General features: G+C 40.8%; 1 protein-coding gene across 2 annotated transcripts in view; it reads right to left on the reverse strand.

Annotated features, from left to right (window-relative positions):
* Nucleotides 1-22,720, reverse strand: part of ITK (IL2 inducible T cell kinase) — a 67,550-nt gene that overhangs the window by 10,992 nt on the left and 33,838 nt on the right. Inside the window, exons 7-13 of one of the 2 annotated variants that reach the window (NM_001433492.1) lie at nt 19,196-19,261; nt 15,334-15,388; nt 5,661-5,743; nt 3,646-3,779; nt 3,184-3,258; nt 1,076-1,247; nt 470-686 (exon numbers count right to left, since the gene is read on the reverse strand). In NM_001433492.1, the coding sequence (NP_001420421.1) occupies nt 470-686; nt 1,076-1,247; nt 3,184-3,258; nt 3,646-3,779; nt 5,661-5,743; nt 15,334-15,388; nt 19,196-19,261 (802 nt within the window). The remainder of the gene's footprint in view (nt 1-469; nt 687-1,075; nt 1,248-3,183; nt 3,259-3,645; nt 3,780-5,660; nt 5,744-15,333; nt 15,389-19,195; nt 19,262-22,720) is intronic. The other variant, XM_014730550.3, reaches the window with a different exon arrangement.

Below are 22,720 nucleotides of genomic sequence, written 5' to 3' on the forward strand. Positions count from 1 at the left end.
TGTGCCCACAACCACATGGGGGACATTTAAAAATGAATATTTCTGCGCCCCAATCCCCAGAGATTCTAGGATGGTTTTAGGACCATCCCAATGTGAATCTGGTAGATCCCTGGATAACATTTTGAGAAAAATTGTCCATTTCCCTCATTTTACCAGGAGGAAACTGAGGCACAAAGAGGTTAAGAAGGAGAGGCTGTTAGCTTCATTTTGGAAGAATGTACACCGAAACTCAGAAAGCGAAAGTTAGAGGCAGGGCTGAGGTTAGAGCCGAGATCTGAGTCCTCATGAAGCACTTTCCCACTAGGACATCCCGGAGTGGGTGGAGGAAGGAAGACATTGAGATGGGAAGGGCGACGGCCTGTGACTTATTATTATTGATTAATGCATTCCTAGCCTTGGTAGCTCTACATTTCAGTGGGTCATGCCCCTTCATCCTGGACCTGTCGCTGTTTGCCCCTCTCCCTCTTACCAGGTCTCTGTGGATGACGCACACCTTTTCCAGGTAGGCCATGCCCTCACACACATCAAGGCACATGCCCAGCAGGGTCTCTGCAGCAAAGAGCCCCCGCTGGTTGCGCAGGTAATCCGACAGGCAGCCGTGTTCCATGAACTCAAACACCAGGCAGATAGGGGCCTGCTCCAGGCACACCCCATAGAGCTGGACCAGTTTGGGGTGAGAGAGTTTCCTGGAGGAAAAAGGCAAGGGGTGAGGTGGCCTAAACTCAGCCTCCCAAAAATGCACCCCCTGCCCAAAACAAAAACGTGCCATTTGAGCCTAGACCTAAAGTATGGCAGGGAGTCACTTGCTGTGTATGAGGACAGATGGAGGCCAGTATGGCTGTCATGTCATGGACCTGAGGAGAAATGGGCAGGAGATGAGTTTGGGGAGTGGGCAGGGCCAGACCGTGGTGAGTCTTACAGACCATGGTGAGGAGTTTGATTTTATTCTCTGTGCCATAGGAAACCAACACTGGATTTGAGCAGGTACAATGTGGCATCAGAGCGGTATTTAAAGAACACAGCACAGAACATCCTCCCCAAGGCATCTTCACGCATCCTTGTTTTGACCACTCACATCATGACTTCAGCCTCCTCTATGAAATCCTCCTCCGACATAGCCCCTTCCTGAATGGTTTTGATGGCAACCTTGTCCTTGTTGAGCCAGTAGCCGAGGTGCACCAGCCCAAACTGCCCGCTGCCAATCTCCTGCACAAAAGTGAGCTCCGAGGGATCGATCACCCATTTGCCTGGAAGAGAGAGAGGGATTTGCACGGTTGCTAAGCAGTAGATATGAGGTAGAGGGCAGCGAGGAGACTGTGTGGCCTTATGTAGAATGTTAGCCTATTGTTACTATCACCCAAAGATGGCAAATGGTATAAGCCCAAGACTTAGAACTGCCATAGATAGATACAATTATTCTTTTTGTCCAAATAATAACATAGGATATGCATTTAAAACGGTGAAAAATGTATGTGGCAGAGATTACGTGGAAAGAGGAAGTAGGATGGCATTACTCAAGATATTATAGAAAGTAAATGAAAGGGTTCTTGTAAGGTCTCAACCATTTTCTACACCTGATTGAAAAATTTTTATTGTCATTTGCCATATGGAGCAAATTTCATTTGAGCTGGTGATTCATTCATTCGTTTATCCATCAAGAGCATCCACTAGGTACGCAGCACTCTCCTAAGCCTCAGCAGGGGTTGGGGGTGAGGAGGTGGATTCCAGAGGACTGGTGCAGAGGTACAAAGCAGCACTGTGCCTGGCACATGGTGGGCTCTCAGTAAATGTTCAGTAAACAAATAAGAGGATCTGAGTCTCAGTTTCCGTGTTGACAGAATGAGTGGATTCACAGTGATCACTGAGATCCCATCCAGCGTGGCCACGTTAGCCTCCTACACATATTAGAATAACTTTATCTTCATAAGGAGGCTGAAGAGGCACTTTCTTTTCCTGACACTGGGTCTGGTACCATAAACAGCTAGATTTCTACCTCTTTGAGGCAGAGACTCAACAGAAAACAGTGCTGAGTACCTATTCTGTGCCAGATATGGTGCTGATTGGGGATGGAGAGCCCACGACAGTGTTTCTCAAAGTACTACTACCCTCTCACCACCTGTGTCAAAATCACCTAGGGTGCTTGTTTAAAATGCAGACTCCGGGACCCCACTATCAAGTTTTGTGTTTTGGTACGTGTTGGGGAGGGTCCGAAAGTCAACATATTTTTTGCTTTTACGAGGAAGATTGGCCCTGAGCTAACATCTGTTGCCAAACCTCCTGTTTTTGCTTGAGGAAGATTGTCAATGAGCGTAAATCTGTGCCAATCTTCTTTTATTTTATGTGGGATGCCACGACAGTGTGGCTTGACAAGTGGTGCTAGGTCCACGCCCAGGATTTGAACCTGTGAACCCTGGGCTGCTAAAGCAGAGCGTGTGCACCTAACCACTATGCCACTGGGCTGGCCCCTGTGAGCCAACATTTTTAATAAGCATTCCAGATGGCTTTAATCCACACTAAAGTTTGAGAACCACCAGTCTAGGAGATGTAAATTTATACCAGCCTTCTTAACCAGCACAATTTGGACCAAGGGATGCAAACTCAAATGCCTTCAGGCTCCAGGCAGATAGTCACAAGTAGGTGAAGCAGTTCCTTAAGACAAGAGGAATAGTAAGGACTGTGGCGCTGGAGATGCATGCCCTGCCTAAAGGTATCAAAAAATTTTAACACTGTGCTATGCAGACAAACACTTCTGGATGCTGCCAGCATATAGCCCTTGCAACGAACCCATTCCTAACGAAATAGATAATACAGAAGTTCTAGAAGATAGGTAGGAACACAATTCTAAGGCATTGTTTTCTAATATTTTTTCCTAATAGCACTTATTAGAGTGCAGTGTACAAAGTAGGTGCTCAATAAACGCTTTATTGACGAACTCTTACCTAAAACCAATGGACAATGATCTGGCCTAGATGAATTGTTGAGTCTCTGCTCATATATACACTTGTCTTACTCACACACATCATAAATGTTCATTTGTGCACACCTTCTCCAGATATACAGTGAACCCGATTTTAAGTCTGGGGAAGAGTTAGACTCATGGAAGGTCCATTCAAAATTTGCCCCAGACCTTTAGGGACATGAGTTGTAGTGCAAATGCACAACCTTCCAGAAGGCTCTGCTCACCGTATCGCAGCCCTGCCGTGACTGGGGCTTTCTGCCTCCAGGAGCAAACTGGATACCGGAGTCTCGTGACCAGGCCTGGGTGGATTAAAAAGTGAAAGTCAGTGGTTAGAGCTTTACTGTAGCAACCGTCTAAGTTAAATCAGTGGGGAAAAATATAATCTGATGTAAAAGCTCCTTTTATTCTGGAAAACAAATCCCAAAGCCCCATCACAAATATTACACCCACCCTGAGAAGAGTCATGAACACATGTAGGGAGGGGGTGAAATCTCATGGTTTTGATAGCAGAATTTGCTACTGGAAAATATGTAATATAATCAAAGATGGGCATCCTTTTCTATTTGTTTATTTAGTTGTTATTTATGGTCAGCTTGTCTGAGATGAAGAAACCTGGCTGGGTGTTCGTCATTTTTCTCCAGGACTCCCTGCGAGGGTCCCCCTCTGGCCTGGTCCTTAGCACTCACCTCCTCCATTGTGTTGGTGATAATTGATGAGGAGAGGGATGGAGTCAAACACATACTTTTCAGCCACATAATATCGCTTGGGGTTCTCATTCGTTTCTTTGATGTGATAGTGCTTGATACAGGGGTTGTTCTCACTTAAACAAACGAAACATAAATGCCGTGATTATGAAGAAGCAATATTTAGACACAAAAATGTTGACTGGCATCAGATTCCTATTAGCTTTGATTTTTACCCCCTCACAAGGATGGCTGATGCATTTCAACTTGTGTGTCAGTCTCGACATGTTGGCCCTGGGTGCTGTGTTAAGAAGGACTCTGAGGCTGCATGTGGACCCAGTTAGAATCAGTGCTGTGATGGATTGGTGATGTTCCTTCCACAATCACAAAATGGGGCATGGTCATGTATGTGCTGCATGTTTGCCTTCCCTGCTCTAAGGATTTAATTAATTGTCAGCATATGTTAAGGAAGCATCTTGGGCCCCTTCATACCTATTTGACTTTGTGCAGCAAAGAGTTAACACAGCAGCCATGACTGCTTCCTTAGAAAGGTCTGGTTGCAAGGGTGGCCCTTGGCTGGCATCTGAGAACTTGGATTTCAGGCGGGCTCTCACCATTCTCTAACTGATAAGGGTGGCCCCTGTGCCGAAATTGTTTGTATCAACAATGGGGTTTATGCTCAATGTCTGCTTTTCATCTGAGAGTCTGGACTTTTGCTATCTGCCAGGCAGAGGGTCCCTACGTGCCCAGCCCCAGTGAAATCCTTGGGCCCTGAGGCTCTCATGGGCTTCCCTGGTGGACACCATTGCACCCCTGTTGTCACAACCTGTTGCTGGAGGAATTTGGCGTGTCCCGTGTGACTCTCCTGGGAGAGGACTCTTGGAAGCTTGCGTTTGGTTTCCTCTGGATTTTGCCTCCTGTGCCTTTGTCCTTTGCTGATTTTGCCTTTCGAGGCAATAAAGCTTAACCTGAGCACAACTAAACGCTGAGTACTGTGAGCCTTCCTGGTGAATCACCAAACTTACAGGTGGCCTTGGGGACCCCCGACATGGACTTTCTTTCTCATTCCTTCTCCATTGTACCTTATGGAGTTGCAGGTCACTCTCACCACTGTCCCCTGGCCATGGCAGCGGTGAGGCCCCTCTGTGACGTGCACTGTGCTCTTTCCCACCCCTGGACAGCCCCGTTCCTCCTGTCTAAACCCTGCTCCTGCTCTGATTCTTGCTCATGTCCTCTTTGCTCAAACAAGTAATCCCTGAGGACAGCTTAATTATTATTTTTCTCTCTTCTCTTAATTCTTACTGGACTTTGGTCATTGCCAAACTGCTTAGTTCTTACTATTTTTCTGATTAGAAGAGAATTTGAGACTTGGAGAGGCTCTTAGACACCCTTTTACAGAAGGAAACAGAGGTCAGGAGTGGGGCAGACCAGCAGTAAGGGTCTTGCAGTTGCCGGCTGGAGCATGAGTGTGGCTTGACTGCTTGAGCTCCATTCCTCAGGGAGGGCCCGTCAACTATTTGAGCCTCAGTCTCCTCCACGTGAAATGAGCACAGTAACTCCTGCTTTCGGGGCCTATTAGGATTGGAAGTGGTCTGTAAAATTCTGGCACACACAGAGTAAGGACTTAATAAGTGGTAGGTAGATTTAGTAACAGAGCCAGAACTAGAACTCATATCTTCTCCTTTCCAGTCGGAAGTATCTTTTCTCTTATTCTATGTATTAAATTATAAACTCATCAAATACAGGTGCAGGTATTTTATTTCTTTAGAACTCTGTACTCAGGGATGCTAATGGGGAAGAGAACCTGGCATCTGGCCCCAGCTCTGTCACTTTCCTGTTAAATGACTTCAGTTCTGTTCTTAATCTCCCTGGTCTTGGTTTTCTCAGGAGGATCAGGGAAAATGTACCCTTTCTAGTGACCCCTCTATTTCTTGTACTCTCTGACGTTGCTGAGCATGCCCCCTTTCTCATCCACCTCAGGACTGTCTCTCTCTGCTTTGCTGACCTTAGCACCATACCTTACGATGGCCTTGGTAAAAACAGACACGGTGTATGTTCCTGGAGTCCTGGAGTCTCGTACCATGAAGGCTCCTTCTTTGCCCTGGAATGGTTAGAAAGAATGGAAGGTTAGTGATCCCAGGGAATCAAGCTCACATATCAAGCTCCACTTCCCTGCCTATGAAAAGAGGAAATACTGTAGGCTAGCCTGGCATAAAGCAGACTTCCAGCAATAATGGCTACCATTTAATTTCTCATTCAACAGATATTTCTTGAGCTCCTACCACGGGTCAGCAACTATTCTAGTGCTGATGTAAGCAGTGAATGAAGATAAATAGACAAGTTCTGCCTTCTTGGAGCTTACAACGTACCAGACTCATTACAGATATTATCCATCCCTAACCACAACACTGCAGTCTAGATGTTATCTTCCTCAACTCACCAATGAGGGTACAGATTGCCAGAGAGCTTAAGTGATTGTCTCACGATCCACAACTAGTAAGTGGCAGACCTGGGATTCGAACCTTGAATGCGGCATGTGAGCAAAGCCCATGCTCATTCTCCTATTCCATGACGCCTCCACTCAACAAATGTCAGAAACCACTTCTCCATTCCCCCAACCGGGAACAACACTTTCTGTCCTGGAAGCTTTGTCAGTTCCTGAATGGGAATATTTTCTTAGGCCCATTCCAGAGGGCTGACTTTGCTGCAGGGCCAAAGAAGAAAGATCAAGAAGCTCCTGGTTGTATGAGGGAGGTGGGGAGAAGGGAGTGTCCTGAGAATGTACCCTTCACCCCTCTGACAATTTTGTCAGCTCTGGTGAAATGAGCACAAGCAAATGGATACACCAGTTTATTCATTACTGGTGGGAATTTTTAAATCTTAACTCTTTTTTCAGTACTTCATATCTAACACTCTGTTCCTACCCAGCTGTGAATCTGTGCTGGTGGGTAACATTTGCAAAACCTATTATTATGATACTTAACTTAGATGTAGTGAGGGCCATGAGTGAAGGCCAGAGATAGACACGAGCCTCGTGTGGAGGGCATATATTTATAGTATATGGAGAAAGCATATACAAGTTAAAAAACAACGTGAGCCCCTCCATCCCCCAAACCCAAAGGTAGGCTGTCTACATATAACAATAAACACACAGAAGGCCATGCTAATCGTCTGAATCCTAGCATCTCAGGGTTAGAAAGAACCTTGTAATGGTTATCCAGCCCAAGGTTACCCCAACCTCAGCAATATTAACATTTTTGGGCCCAGTGATTCTTTGTTGTAGGGGCTGTCCTGTGCATTATAGGATGTTTAGCAGCATTCTTGGTCTCTATTTACTGGATACCAGACATTGTCAAGTGTTCCCTGGGGGACAAAATCACCCCTGTTTGAGAACCAGTGATTTGGTCAAACTCCATAAACCCCTGTGTCCCACACTTTGTTGATTATCACAATCACAGGCACAAAACTAGACAAAATAAAACAACCAACAGCTGACCGTGTTCCACCCGATACCTACACACTCAGAATCCCCAGGATCGGGAGTCTGGTGCCTGAACTTTTTAAAAACTTGCCATGCGATTCTTCTAGACATCCGGGTTTGGTTCTCACTGACTCGACCACACGAGCAGCTTTTACTTATAACAGTCCTGACAAGTAGTCTCTTGTCTCTCAAAACTGTATTAAAAGTTAGAAATCTCATCCTCACACAGAGACATCACCTGCTTCCTCTGACTTAGCCCTAAATCGGCAGGGGTGGGGGACGATTGGCCCTTACGTCATTGTGCATTCTTGTCAAACCCATAGTTTACCACACAAACTTTGTGAAACTCCCCAAACTCTTTGTACCTCCGCTGGGAGTTTCAAGAGTGTGTTTTGAAATTTGAGGGGGGTGGAGGGTGGGAGAATTGCATGAAGGTGGTCAAAAGGTACAGGATCCCAGTCATAGATAAGTTCTGGGGGTATGCAGTACACCATGGCGAGTATAGTTAACAATTCTGTATTGCACCTTTGAAAGTTGCTAAGAGAGTAGATCTTAAAAGTTCTCGTCACAAGAAAAAAGTTTGTAACTATGTGAGGTGATGAATGTTAGTTAAACTCATTGTGTTAATCATCTCACAAGATGTACACGTATCAAATCATTATGTGGTACACCTTAAACTTATTCAATGTTATATGGCAATTATATCTCAATAAAACTGGGAAAAAGAAAGAAATTTGACGCTGAAACCTGAATCTTCAGGTCTCTGCTGTTCCCCTGTGGCCTGCCTTTCCCAAGGCTGTGGGCTTGGCCTGCCCTGGCTCAAGGTGGGGGCAAGAATTGAGGAAAATGCAGGAAGCTACTACATTCCATTTTGTAAGATGTCCTGAAACAGACCTAGCATTCTGTCTCTGTACACACAGAGTTTACTTTAATGACTTTGTATTTCATGAATTTTTGTTAAATTCAAGAAAATGACTTATAGATCTTTCTGGAATAATAGTGCGATCTTGTACCCACATCTCTACAATGCCCTCTGTGCAGAATCTTGGACATGGGGAGGACAGAGGTGATCTAACCAGATGCTTATTTCCCTTTTCTCAGATCTGAATGTAAGCTGTCCATCCAATGAAATATTAAAGACCCTTTATCTTATGTTTACATATCACCCTTTAAAAAAACTTGATTTTCCAAAAATTAGATTTTTCTCCCCCGTTTGGGTTAGTAATTTATTTAATTTCTGAGGTAAAGGTCTGTGTGACATCAAAAATCCAGATTAGTTCATTAGATTTTAAAATAGCTTTTGAGGCATAATTTACATACCACAAAATTTTCCCATTTTAAGTGTACAAAGTTGTGAAACCAACACCGCAATCTAATTTTAGAACATTTCCATCACTCCCAAAAGACACCTATCTCATCTGTACCCCTGCCATGCTAATAGGCTTTCTGTTTCTATAGATTTTTCTATTCTAGACATTTCGTATAAGCAAAATTCTACAATATGTAGTCTTTTGTGACTGGTTTCTCTGACACTGCGTAATGTTTTCAAGGTTCATCTAAGTTACAGCATGTGTCAGTACTTCATTCTTTTTTATGGCTCAATACTATTCCGTTGTACAGATATATCACATTTGTTTACCCATTCATCAGTGGATGGACGTTTGGGTGTTTCCACCTTTTGGCTGCTGTGAACAGAGAATTGGTGTCTGGATTCTTTTGCTAAACATCATGTTTGTGATATTCATCCATGTACTACATGTAGCATAACTTGTTTTCAAAGTTTTTCCCCTTTTACCAAATATTGAAGCTTTTGCCCCTGCCTTGTTGAAATGTGATGGGTTAAACTCCAGGCATGGACAAACAAAACTTCAGCAGAAGCAGACTTTATCCACACACGTAACTTACTCTAAAGGGTAAGAAACATAGACCAAAAAGACCAGAAATTTATCAACTGTGAACAGGGGAGTGTAAATATCCCTTCTATTTAATTAAGAATGTTTTGTTTGCACTCCCACCAGCAGCGTAGGGGAGTTTCCTTATCTCCACATCCTTTCCAACACTTGTGATTTCTTGTCTTTTTAATAACATGGAGATTTCTTGGAAAATTAAAAATAGAAATACCATATGATCCCGCTATTCCAATTCTGGGTATTTATCCAAAGAACATGAAAGCACTAATTCGAAAAGATATATACACCCCTATGTTCATAGCAGCATTATTCACAATAGCCAAGACTTGGAAGCAACTCAAGTGCTCATCAATGCATGAATGGATAAAGAAGATGTGGGGTATATATATACAATGGAATACTACTCAGCCATAAAAAAGAGAAAGTCATGCCATTTGCAACAACATGGATGGACCTTGAGGGTATTACGCTAAGTGAAATAAGTCAGACAGAGAAAGACAAATACCATATGATTTCACTTATCTGTGGAAGACAAACAGACACCTGGATAAGGAGAACAGATTGTTGGTTAACAGAGGGGCAGTGGCTGGGGGAAGGTCAAAAGGGGTAAAGGGGCACATATGTATGATGACGGATAAAAGCTAGCCTATTGGTCGTGAACACGATGCAGTCTATACAGAAGCTGAAATACAATAACGTAGACCTGAAATTTACACAATGTTATAAACCAATGTGACTTCAAAAAATTGATTTTTAAAATATTGTTGTTGTTATTCTTTCAAAGAAGCCATTATTTTCTTTTTTGAAAAATATTTGTAATCAGAGCAAAGCCCAACTGTTAACAAGAATAATTATCGATAGACATCAGAAAAGAGAGCGGTCCTGTTTGCAGTCAACTCTGCCGATCGTGGGAGGCTCAGAGCTCCTCCTCCATTGCAGTGGCTCTAGGTGCCATTCAGCGATGGGGACAGGAAACTCTGGTTTGGGGCTGAGGCAGCCTACAGTTCTGAGGAAAATGAGGCATCCAGCATGCACCTTACCACCCACTTCCTGCAAAGGGCTCACAGGAAGTCACAGCCACCAAGAACATTGGAGCCTAAAGGGTCTTTGCTCATATCACAACCCAGCAAGGGGGTACTGACCTGTGCAATGCAGCCAGAGGGGGCCCTTGCTCCCTTGGGACATATTCAAAGTCTCAGTCTACCTTTTGCTACTCTATCTAGAAAAATAAAGAAGCAACTAGAGGGGTCGCTGGGTGGTGTACTGGTTAAATTCGTGCATTCTGCTTCTGCTGCCTGGGGTTTGTGGCTTCAGATCCCAGGCATGGACCTACATACTACTCATCAAGCCACTCTGTGGTGGTGTCCCACATACAAAATAGAGGAAAATTGGCACAGATAATTAGCTCAGGGCCAATCTTCCTCAAGCAAAAAGAGGAGGATTGCCTACACGTGTTAGCTCAGGGCCAATCTTCCTCACCAAAAAAAAAAGAAGAAGAAGAAGCAACAATAGAAAAAAATCATGCCAAGGAGGTGAAATATATGGATGGGAGAATAGAACTTAACTCATATGTTCCCTTATTTACTGTGTGTGTGCATGTGTATATGTGTGAAGAAACACCCCAGGTCTGGTCCAGACTATGCCGCTGATTCATGCTCTGAACTTGGCTCCAGTTTACTCCCCTGTAACACAAAGGGATGGATCATATGTTCTTTAAAGAGAATTCTAACTCTAACCGTCTATAATTCTGTGAATTCCAGATGTTTCCTGGTTAAATGTATGAGCTTCAGTTTCCTCACCTGTGAAACGATGTTTGTAAGGTTGTCAGGAGAATTAAAGTGCGTAAAACAGTTCCTGGAATATGATACCAGAACAAGGGCTATTAGAGCTATTGTCAGCTATTATTATCACACACTATGGTATACCATCTGCTGAGGTATTGATCACGTTACTTCATCTGCCTTCATCTGAGGTATGTTGACCATGTTAGGAGTATATGTCTTTCTTTCTGTCCACATGATTTGAAGGTCATCTTACAGAAGACAATCTCAAAGTAGTTGAGTTAACAGTAGTTGCAATAACAGGAGTGATTGCAAAAAAGACTGACCGGTAATTCATAACCTTGTCACCCTGCATCATGCTTTAAGTGTCTCTGACGCATAGTCACTCTTCACTCTGGATGTTGTTCTTTTCTTCTCTTGAAACAAACCCATTATTAAGTCAATATTGCATCTGTAACTAATGGCGTCTTAGAATCATGGAAATATGATAAACCAATGTCTCCAATCAGGTTCCTACTTGAAATTCAGGTCACTCAGTGTATGCAATGCTGTAAGATATGGAGTACCTGCTTGCAAGGAATTTACCCTCTACCTAAACGGGTTAAGATAGAAGATAAACTGCTGAGGTCCAAGGCAGAGTGAGAACAGTGCTATTGAAAATGTAATGACATTGCACCATAAGTGCTCAAAGGTGGGGAAAAACACATTCCATGGCTAGGGAGAGGGAAAGCATGAGAGCCTTCCTGGAGGAGGTGTTACATGAAGAATCAGTAGGATGTAGTAGGAGATGCTTTTCCAACGTTCTCAAACTTGGGTAAGCCCCAGAATCACCTGGGTACTATCTCCAGAGGTTCTGACTGGTGAGGGCTGGAGTCCTGGAATTCGTATTTTTAAAAAGCTCCCCCAATGATGTTCATGACCAGCCAGGCTCTGTTTGAGGTTAGCTCTTAGTTTAAATGCATTTATTAAGCATTTGATGTATTCTTTCATTTAACAAATATTTATTGAGCAACTGCTTTGTCACAGATGCAGTTCTGGCTCCCCAGGTAACAAGATAAAGGGTTTATATTCTAGTGGAGAACTATGTAGGGGCAGACTATTGGGAGCTTTAGTTAATAAAAATGAAAGAATCCATTTTTCACTAATAAAAATGAATCAATCCTTCTCTTAAGGGTCCTAAATTTGTTAGATAAGGAGACAATAAATACACCCGTGAAACAATTGGGCTATTGTTTTAAACAGCACACACTACAGGGACCCACTGAAGTTTCCCCTTTTAGTACCTAACGAGGCAAAGAGGACTTGGGAAAGTAGTGCAGAATATTAGTAAGGAGGAATGTTTCATCTGCGCCAGCAAGCAAAATGTCTTCAAGTGTCTCTCCGAAGGACTGCTGTAAATTGGGAGTCACCTTTAGCTAGTCATTACTGTGGGCTGTTTTGAGTGTTCCACAGGCAACACTTTATGAACCAATGTGTGATTGAAAATAACAGAACTGCGCTTGTTTCAACTCATTATAATTCAGGTTTTTAATTAATTTCACACTCCTCAATTAGTTCTTATTAGTCAAGCTTTACTATGTCATCCAATGACATAGGTTGGGGGAACCAGGAGCCAAGCTGGCTGCATATGCATCACAAGTTTGACTTGAAAAATACAGATTCCCAGGAACTAACCCTAGAAAGTCTGATTCTGTAGGTCTGGGGTGGGGCCTGGGAATCTGTGTTTTTGAAAGTTTCCTACTGATTCTAATGTGTGGTTTATTGGGAACTGCAGGAAATGATTAAGCGCTGAGTTGATGGGGAACCAAGGAAAAACCAGAGTCCGGTAATGACTCAGCTCCACTCTTCTTTCTCCATGAAATCTTTCTAACTCCTCTAGAGTCTTCTCTGAGCTCCAAAACCAGCGAAAGACTGCCTCATATCCTCTAGCCTGTTCTTCAGAGTTTGTCTTGTTTCCCAACAGATTCTAAAGCTCATGAAGGTTAAAGATCCTTTTTTTTTTTCTGAGGAAGATTCGCCCTGAGGTAACATCTGTGCCAATCTTCCCCTATTTTGTACTTGGGTCACCACCACAGCAGGACTGCTGAGGAGTGGTGTAGGCCTGCGCCTGGGAACTGAACCTGGGCCCCTAAAACAGAGTGCACTGAACTTAACCCCTAGGCCATGGGGCCAGCCCCAAAGATCCTGTCTTAAGCACCCCTAAGTGCTTGGTCCCATGCTCAGCAAAATGGTAAGTAAGGTATGTGGGTTTATACTGAGAAATTCTAATGAAGGAAATGGTGTAGACATACCATAATTGAAATGGGTGCTAATTGAGACGGCCAACATAATATACACTGCCTGTTACACATCCCTCGCTGGGAAATGCACAAAGTCTATTGAGGAATCCATAAACAACTGAATTTGCTCTCTTTGATGAGAACAAGCTGCCCGAGGGCAGAGCATCTCACCTTGTCCTTTTTGCTAGCTGCCTGCTAATCAGCAACTTACCCAAAGGAGAAAAACAAAGTTCACTGCTCCCAAATGTGACTGTGGGTTTTCCTTCTCCCCTCTGCTTTTCCTCTTACGGAAATTATATTTTTGTCTTTGATAGAATGAATCAATCTATTACCAGCTTCCTTTACACGAAAGTAAATAGCAGGTTAATAATTAACTCCATGCCTTTTAAATTATTCTTTAACAATATTTATCATCCCTCCACCTTCCCATCATAGCCTTTCTTTCCCTTCCTGACATCTTTCCAGGTCCCCTTCTCTAAGGCTCACTCCTAACCACTATCCAAAAGAATGGATGGTTTGGGTGACCAACTGTCCCAGTTTGCCCAGGACCAAGGTGGGGAGGTGCCTTTTGGGACACAGGACTCTCACTTTTAAAACCAAGACAGTCCCAGGCAAACCAGGATGAGTTGGTCACTCCAGCTTCATTCCATGAAGGAGAGATTTGCAGTTTCATTTAAGATTCTTAAAGATAAGAAATACCTTCAAACCGTAACTAGAAAATGGCATATGGGGAAACGGCAGGAATACGGTTGGCATTTTGGCACAGGGAGACTAAGGCTTCTATCAACTCATGCCTGTGGGTTACTGGTCTCACAGGTAGGGTCAGTGCCGGGCATTGGTCATTAACATCGTCTGAATATTAAACTCCCCTGGAGAGATTTTTCTCTACATTGCTAACGCCTGGAAACTACAAACTAGAGATTCTGATTTAATTAATCTGGGTGAAGCCAGGTATTGGAATTTTTAAAAATGTTTCCCAGGTGATTCAAATATGCAGCCAGGCCTAAGAACCACTGCTCTAGACATATGTGCTGATAAATAATTGATTGCTCTGTGGAAGGCTTTCTCTTGATACTTCCATGCATTTGGTTTCTCTGCCAGAGCCATAAGTGCAATTTTCAACGCTACTCAAAGTGTGGTGTGTGGATGGGCGCCAGTCAGCAAATCATTACTGATCTACCAACAGACAAAAGGAGAAATTGAGAGTAAGCATTTAGAAACCTTTTATGGCAATCAGAGTCAAGTTATGTTTAATGAATCTAATAATAATAATAATAATAAATTGGACTTGCATTTTTTATGTCTTTGCTTCTCTTTTAGTTTTTCCTACTAATTCATTTTTATTGTATTTTGCAAAATGTAAATCCCTGACAAATTGGAAATTAAAAACAAACCACAAAAAGTGATCCATCATCACAGATATTTTGAGAGGCACTGCCCTAGGATAACAAATGATCTTCCAGTCCAGGAAGAGAGGGTTCATCGTGGGCACCAATCAATAGGTGGCAGCTGCCTGAAACACTGTGTTGAAAAGAACCCCAAGGCCATCAATTATGATGAACGGTGTCAGCTGTAAGACCAGAAGCAGAGGGTGGCAATGTGACTACTGGGTAATTGTCATCCCTGATTGAGTCCGATGCTCATCTTGTACTCATTGAGAAACTGAGGCCCAGAGGAAGAAGAGATGTCCCCAAAGACACACACTGAGTTGGTGACAGATCAGGAACCAGGACCCAGTACTTTGCCCACCACACCATGCTTTCTCTCTTCTCATCCCCCTCTCCCTTAATCCTGATGTCCCTGGGTAAGATCAGTCCTGCTCCTCACGCTGCATGGATCTTGAGAACTGTTGCTTGAAAAGTAAGTTAAAACAAGTGCTGTACTTCCCCTGCACCCACAGGCTAACCAGGCAGAATCTGAGTCACAGCCCCGCCTGACCTTGCCAGAGAAATAGGCAGAGAAGACTGGCCCCGATGGATCCCCGGGGTCAGCCATCACAGCTGGAAAGAATACCGCGCCTGTGGTGACGATTGCATGTCAACACCAAGGCCTTTGACCCTCCCTAGGCTTGTGCTGTTGTATGTGAGTCCTGTAAATCACAAAATATTTTTACACGACACAAAAACCACTGTTAACCCAATATATCAACTCATCGCATTGGCATATACCACAGCATGGCTGAAAGAAAGAGCACAATTCGTTTTATTTTAAAAGTCAAAAGGCAGGTTAGAGAGACTTACTGTGTCCAAAAGAAGTTTTTCAGCTTTGTCTCGGCTGATACTCTTATTGTACCACCTGAAAGCAAGAAAAAGTTGTATGTCAATGACATTTTAAAACTTTTTAATATTTTATTATTTTTTTATAAAAAAAGAAAATCTAAAAATTTCTTTTTATGAGAAAATCTGAGATCCAACGTGGTGAAGAAACTTGCCCATGGTCATATTTTATTATTTTATTATTCACCTATAAAAGATAACTAATGCCAGAAAATTGTTTGGTCATTTTCTGTTTCTACCAGTGCTTTCAAACTCAAAAATGAAGCCAGGAACCATTTCCAGGTAATAAAATGTTTAATTGGAAGGGGATAAATGAATCAGAATTGATAAAATATTGATAATTGTCAAAGCTAACTTCTGGATAAGTGGAGGTTCATTTATATTCTTCTCTCTACTTTTGCGCATGTTAGAAATCTTCCACAATAAAATTCTAGGAAACATTTATCTTCTGCTCCATTTCATAAGTCAGTGGGTGGTTTTAAGTAGAATGATGTTAGGGCAGCTATAAAAACTTAGTACAAATTTGAATATATAGAAAATATCCTTCAAAAACAATTGCAATATTTTCCTCTTTGACTGGTTTTCAAGATCTTCTGCAAAGCAGTTACATTATTTTTATAATTTTGGTGTCTGGTGAAAAAAACAACTAAAAAGTGGTAAAGAAGAACATGAGTGATTTTTAGAGATAAAGTGTTTGGACGTTATTGTTAACACCGGAGTCACAGCCTACCTCCCTGGCCACTTAGTACATAAGAGGAGATAGAACCAACCTCAGCTAACAATCAGTTTTGGAAACTAATAAACCCAGGAGGAGAGAAGTTCTGGGTGGGGAATGAATACCGCTTATGCAACTTGTTTGGCTAGGTGAGAGTGGCCATGAATAAAGGAATTAGTGGATCCATCTGAGCTTTTGAATATCATACAATTGAATGGTACTTTACACCTCAATGGGCTCTTAGAGCTTATCTAGTTGAGGGCTGGCAAATATGCTCTATTTCATGTGCAAACTCTGATCAATTAATAGTGCTTGCCTAGAGCTGTGCGTCTGGGCTCAGCGGGTGTGTCCCTATCTAAGAGTGATGTGTGCCCTGAGTCCAGGCAGGGGGAGGGAACGTCAGCAAGAGTGCCATAATTTGCTTCCTTCATCTTGTCTGACCCTTCATTTTAAGGAAAAGGGATCTGAGATCCAACCTGGTGAGAAAACTTGCCCAAAGTCATGCCCCTAAACTAAGACAGGAGACCTGAAGCCAATCAATGGCTGTGGGTTTACCAGCCTGTGATCACATTTTTGAGTTCTTATTGCAGATATCAGCTGAAACTAGACAATATTAAGTTCAAGGATAAAAAATTATATTGCGTATTTTTTATATACCTAGATAAATACTATCTGGACATTTGTGAGCCATTTTATTTTCTAGCCAAGAGACTATATCTGAAAAATGCAAACTGACAGTGCACAGAAGAAACAGGGCTCACAGACTGTTTTATTTGTGTAGTATAGTGTTTTACTTTAAAAATGACTTAAAATACCTTCAGAAAGGAAATATACTTTTTCATTTTTTGGCCCCAGGCTCCACCATTCCCTATTGCTTTATACTCTGTTGGAATTTTGAGTTTGCCCCCTCTATCGTAAATGAAGAGATTCTGATTAAAAGCGAAAACAAACAAACAATACTTCCTAGCCTAGGGATCCTTTGAAATAAATGCTTATTTTTCCTGAAGGCATTGACTGTAAAATAAAATTATTTTATTTTATTTAAGCCTATCTCATATCTGTTTCATTGCAGTTCAATTGTTCTTGGAACTGATGACTCTTCTGTTAGCTGAGGGAGGGACTACTCTCACATATTTGATCAAAACAAGTCTCAGGTTGAGAGACTTTTCAGAAAATGATAGCTCTTCACTACAGAATCTATGAGAATTTCAGCAACAAAGAACTTGACTGAATTTGAACTAGTAAGAACCCAAACGAATAAATAGAAGTCTTCATTACCTAGTATTCTTCAGCGCTGGTATCTTATATATTCACATAAACATTTTTTATTTTTAAAGAATTTCAAATTTACAGAAAAGTTATAAGATATTATAAAAGAACTTCCACATACACTTGACCTAGTTGAACCAATTGCTGACATTTTACACATTTGCTTTACCATTCCCTCTAGATAGATAAATATATTTTTTTCTGAGCCATTGACAATAGATGTTTACTCCTAAGTACTTCAGTATGTATTTCTTAGAAATAGAATATACACTTACATAACCATAGTACAATTACCGAAATCAGGAAATTTAACATCGATACAATACTATTATCTAATTTCAGCCTTTATTCAAATTTCATCAGTTGTCCCAATAATGTGTTTTGTATTTTTTTTTTTGTGGTTCAAGACCCAATCCAGGATTACTAGTGCATTTAGTTACCACATCTCTTCAGTTTCCTTTAATATGGACCAATTTCTCAGCTTTTCTTATCTTTCAGGATATTAACAATTTTGAAGAGCGTAGGCTACTCATTTTGTTGACTATCCCTCAGTTTGGATTTGTCTATTATTTCCTCATGACTAAGTTGAGGTTATGCATGTTTGGGCCGGAATATCACAGGGGAGGTGTTGTATCCTCATCAGTGCATCCCATCGAGAGACACATGTCTGTTTGCCCATTATTGATCACTTAGTTAGGATGGGGTCTACCAGATATTTCCACTTTGTTATTAAGAAGTGATTTGTGAGAAGATGCTTTGAGACTATGTAAATATCAGACCGTCACCCTCTGGTTATGACATTTACTGAAGATTCTTGCCTGAATCTGTTGATACTTTAAGTTACAAAATGGTGATTTTTAAACTTTATCATTCCTTCTACCTTCATTAGTTGACACTGTACTATAAGAAAGAGCTCTCTCTTCTTGTTTGTTTGTTTGTTTACTTATCTAGTGAGGTATTTCTTATGGATTCTTATTTTATTCAATGGATTGTATTCCATTACTGTCATTATTCATTTTGATACTCATTGTCCCAGATTTGAGCAGAAGGAGCATTTTTAAGCTGACTTCTGTGCTCATTTGACATGCCACATCATTTAAAAATTTGGGGAAGGGTACTTCTTTACTTTTTGGTGCAAGAAGACAAGATGTTCCAAGTTCACCTTACTCTTACCCTGTCCCAACTCTGGATCCCCAAGCCATTTCTCCGAGAAGTCTTGGTTCTTTTTAGTGGGAAGTGTTATTTAGAAACCGAGATCTGGGTGTGCACATTGCTACTGTGGTGTTATTGCTTCTGAGTCTTTCACCAGCTGAGCTAGGAAACACATGTACATGGTGAGTACTTGGTGCACTACAATTGGATCTTATTAAACATTAGGTAGTTCTGTAAAAAGTATATCCATGTGAACTCTTATAGCTTGAAATAAATAACACAAGCTAAGCAGATATTTAATATCTATTTGTCTGTTACTTTGTTATTGGGAGTATTGCAATGAACCAAGTTTTAAATCAGTTTATATTTGATCCAGTGTTCATAGTGTTTTTTTCCTTCTCAAGTAAGACCAGTATTTCTGGGATTCCCAGAAGAACTTTTTTCCTCTTACTACTATCTGTGCAGGCATCTGAGAGTCATCCCTCTGATAAAAGGGGAGGTGAGCACACCCTCTCCCTTTTCTTATTTAAAGTGCTCCTTTACTGTTTATTTAGGGACCAGAGTATAGGGGAGAAGAAATTGAGTCAAGAAGAGAAAATGCCTGGTAATTTGATAATCAACCAATGATTCCCTCCTAATCTAAGGAGGACTCCTTAGTAACATTTTTGGAAGACAAATAAAATATCTTACTCATAGGTTTCCAGGTTATTTGGCGACTTTTCCACCAGATAACTGCTTGGTACATATCCTTCATGCCTGTTAAAAGGGAAATTAGTGTTTAGACTGATATAGAACCAGTTTTCACATCTCCATATTTTAGGTTTAATCCACTAAAGTCATTTGAAGATGGGAGAGTATTGGGCATTCTGAATAAGAGATTTTAAAGTTTTAGAATAAAAGAATTGCTAAAAATAACAACCTGCTATCTGTTAAAGACTATAGATTTCACACTTAAAATATAAACCATAATAAATAAGAAGTGGCTATTTCACTTAAAAAGCTATGCTTGCTATTCTCCTCATCGTGAAATTTCCTCTACCGGAAAAAAAGATTAACGTTCAGTCTCTATTTTCTATAACGAAACATATTTTTTTGTGTGTGATAATCATTATTTTTTCCACTTTAGTGCTACCATTTTATAGTCAGGAAACCAAAATAATTAAAATATAAAAATTTGCTTTCCAACCACAGGTCCCAAAAGATGCTGCCAGTCAGCATTGTAAGCTTGTAATTCAAAGCCTCCCTGATATTTTTTTGTTGATTGAACTCCTTTGGACATAAATGGTAAAACATGAGAACAAAAGATAAAGTCATGCTGGATTTGGGGATGAGAGTTTCTTTTGAGCAGGAATAAATAATTGCGCATAAACAAAGACATATGGATAAAGAGACTAACAAGAACATCAAAATACTTTACATTTGTGTGTAGCTTTGTACTTTTCAAAGCACTTTCACATTCATTATCACATTTGATACTGCAAGGTGCGAATAGTGCCCCTTCCAGTCTCCTGGCCTCAGGCTCCGCACCTGTAGAATGAGGGACCTAAACTAGATTTCACATAAAATCCCTCCAGACTCTACTAATCTATAAAAAGATGCCTGAGAATTCTTGCTCTTTACCTCACAAAGTGTTTTAACAATTTTTGCATAACAAGGCCATTTTTCAATCCAGTGGTTATGTTTAATGGGGAATTTGTAATCTATTTCACAGAATTGCTTTGAGGAGTGAAGAAATAAAAACTGGAGAATCCAAATATGGGATGATGCTCTCATATCTTGTGCCCTTGGCTGACATGGCTAGTCAGGTATGGCGTGCTCTCTTCAAAGAGTTGGCCATTCAGCCTCAGAATCATCCTTGACGTGGTGCTCAAGGCAGTCAGTGCCAATTGATGGGTGTTGACTTGTTCTGAAATTTGCTATTTCTTTTATATCTCTCTTTTGGAATTCCTTTTAATTACGTCGTTTTTCCCACACCATATGTTTACAATTGTATTAATAGGTCAAATACTATTTTTGCTTTTGAATAGAATAACTGCATTTTAAAATGCCAACCAAAGCTGGGTTATGTCCGCAAATAATAATTCTCTTCACTTGTATGTGGATACAGAATTTGCAAAGCCCTTTCACTTTCATCATCTTATAGATTTTTCTCCACACTGTGAGATAGGCAAAGCTGATATTAGCATCTGCATTTTACAGGTAAGGAAATGGATTAACAGAGGTTAAGTGACTTTTCCAAAGTGATGCACAACAAGAGCAGCCGATACTAAAATGCAAGTCTTCTGTCTCTCCATCTTGAGTACTTTGCTCTATACCGCACTATTTCAAAGCAAACTGGGGAAATTCCCATGGTGCTGACTGGCTTCTGGGGTGTCCTCTTCTATGCCCTTTGAAGTGCAGAGTTGAACGTTTCCACAGGCCACTGAACAAAGGGCAAACCATCATTTGGGGAAGTGAGACCTAGGAGAAGAAATTTCCTGGCACATTAGGTGTGCTAAATACATGTTAGTTGATTGAGGGGATGAATTTCTGTGTAAGTTCCTCTGGTGTTTGTAGAGCCAGGTGGTTTTGAATGTATTTCTGATAAGGGCCTCCCCATTACTGGCAAAGAGAAGGTGATGTGACTGGCCTTGTTTGCTTCCACGAATCAACCAGAGAGGGAGGGTCCAGATGAGGGGCTCTGGGGCCTGTTCTCATCGAGCAAGCAATACTGTCCCCCAGACGACTGTTCTTGACCTAATCATATTTTACAGTCCTCCCTCCCTCACCCTGCAGGGGTGCTGAGAAAGCTACGTAAAGAGAAGATGCCTGGAAAATATAAACTTTGGTGTAGGTAAAGAGTAAAGTCTTAACCTTAAAGATCTATGTGTATCTCTTTTTTTAATCATCAGATTGGCTTTTTTTTTTTTAAAGCTTAATGATACCCAGTGCTGACACTCTCATACTCTGTTGGTGGGAATGTAAATTTGGCAACCTTTTTGAGGGAGTTATCTACCAAAATTAAGATGTCACGTACTATATAGTTAGAAATGTGAGACATATAGATATATAATGTTATATTATTATATGTAACTTTTTATCAAAAATACGTATACTTAAAAAAATTATATATATTTTTCAAAAGATTGCCAAGATGCATGAGCATGAGCAAAACAAGATCTTCTTTGCAGCCTTGTTCAAAATAAAGAAAACAACTTCGAAACTAAGTGTCCCGCCATAAAAGATTATTAAATACTTATAATAAAGCATACATTCAAAAACTACGCAATTATTTAAAAAATGAGATAGATTTGTATGTGCTGATATAAAAAGATCTCCAAGATATACTATTAAAGGTTAAAAGCAAAGTGACAAGCAGAATGGACCCCTTCAGTGCAAACAAAAACCTGATGCATTTGTTTATGCATAACTTTTTTGTCTAGGATACACAAGAAAACGTTAATAATGATTACTTTCGGAATTGATGTGGGCGCAAATGGAGGGTGGCTTATTTTTCATGTATATTTCTTTCTACTGTTAGTTTTTTTAAAAATAAAACATTGACATAGGCTATTCAGATGTTGCAATAATGGAGTGTTTTCTTTTTCTTTTCTGTATTTTTAAATTCATAATAATCTCATACTTTAAAAATGTTTAAACACTTAATATTAATATACAAGGACATTAATTGCAGTTAATATTTGCAAAATATTGGAAATAGCCTAAGTGTCTAACAAGGGAATTTGCTAAATTATGGTACATTTTTGTATTGGATTTGTGCAATCCTTGAAATCATATTCTGGAGAACATTCGAGGGCATGGGGAAATACCTCTGATATATTCAAAAGAAAAAATAAAGCCTTATAAAGCAGTGTGAATCTGATGCCTTTAAGCTAAGTACTAGTATCTAAGTCACACATCCCAGAGCATGCTGAAGGTTATTAACATTTTGTTGTATTTCAGATCAGAGAAGGGCTCACAAGATTTTTTCTTTCAAAAGTCCCATAGTGGTCAATTGGTATTTGTGCATCTTTATTTTCTCCATGAATCATTTGGATGGCTAGTTCAAGATTATTGGTGTAATTAAATCTTTAGTATCTTCTTTCTGATGCTTCTTGATGTAACTGCTGTATCCACCATCTCTACATCCCTTTTCTTTCCACCCAAACTAAGCCCTTCACAATGGGATGTACCTTCAGTCTGACTTAAACACTCAAGAACAATAGGACTTTGTGG

The sequence above is a fragment of the Equus caballus genome, chromosome 14 (genome assembly GCF_041296265.1).
Source record: "Equus caballus isolate H_3958 breed thoroughbred chromosome 14, TB-T2T, whole genome shotgun sequence".
Classification (NCBI taxonomy): Eukaryota; Metazoa; Chordata; class Mammalia; order Perissodactyla; family Equidae; genus Equus; species Equus caballus.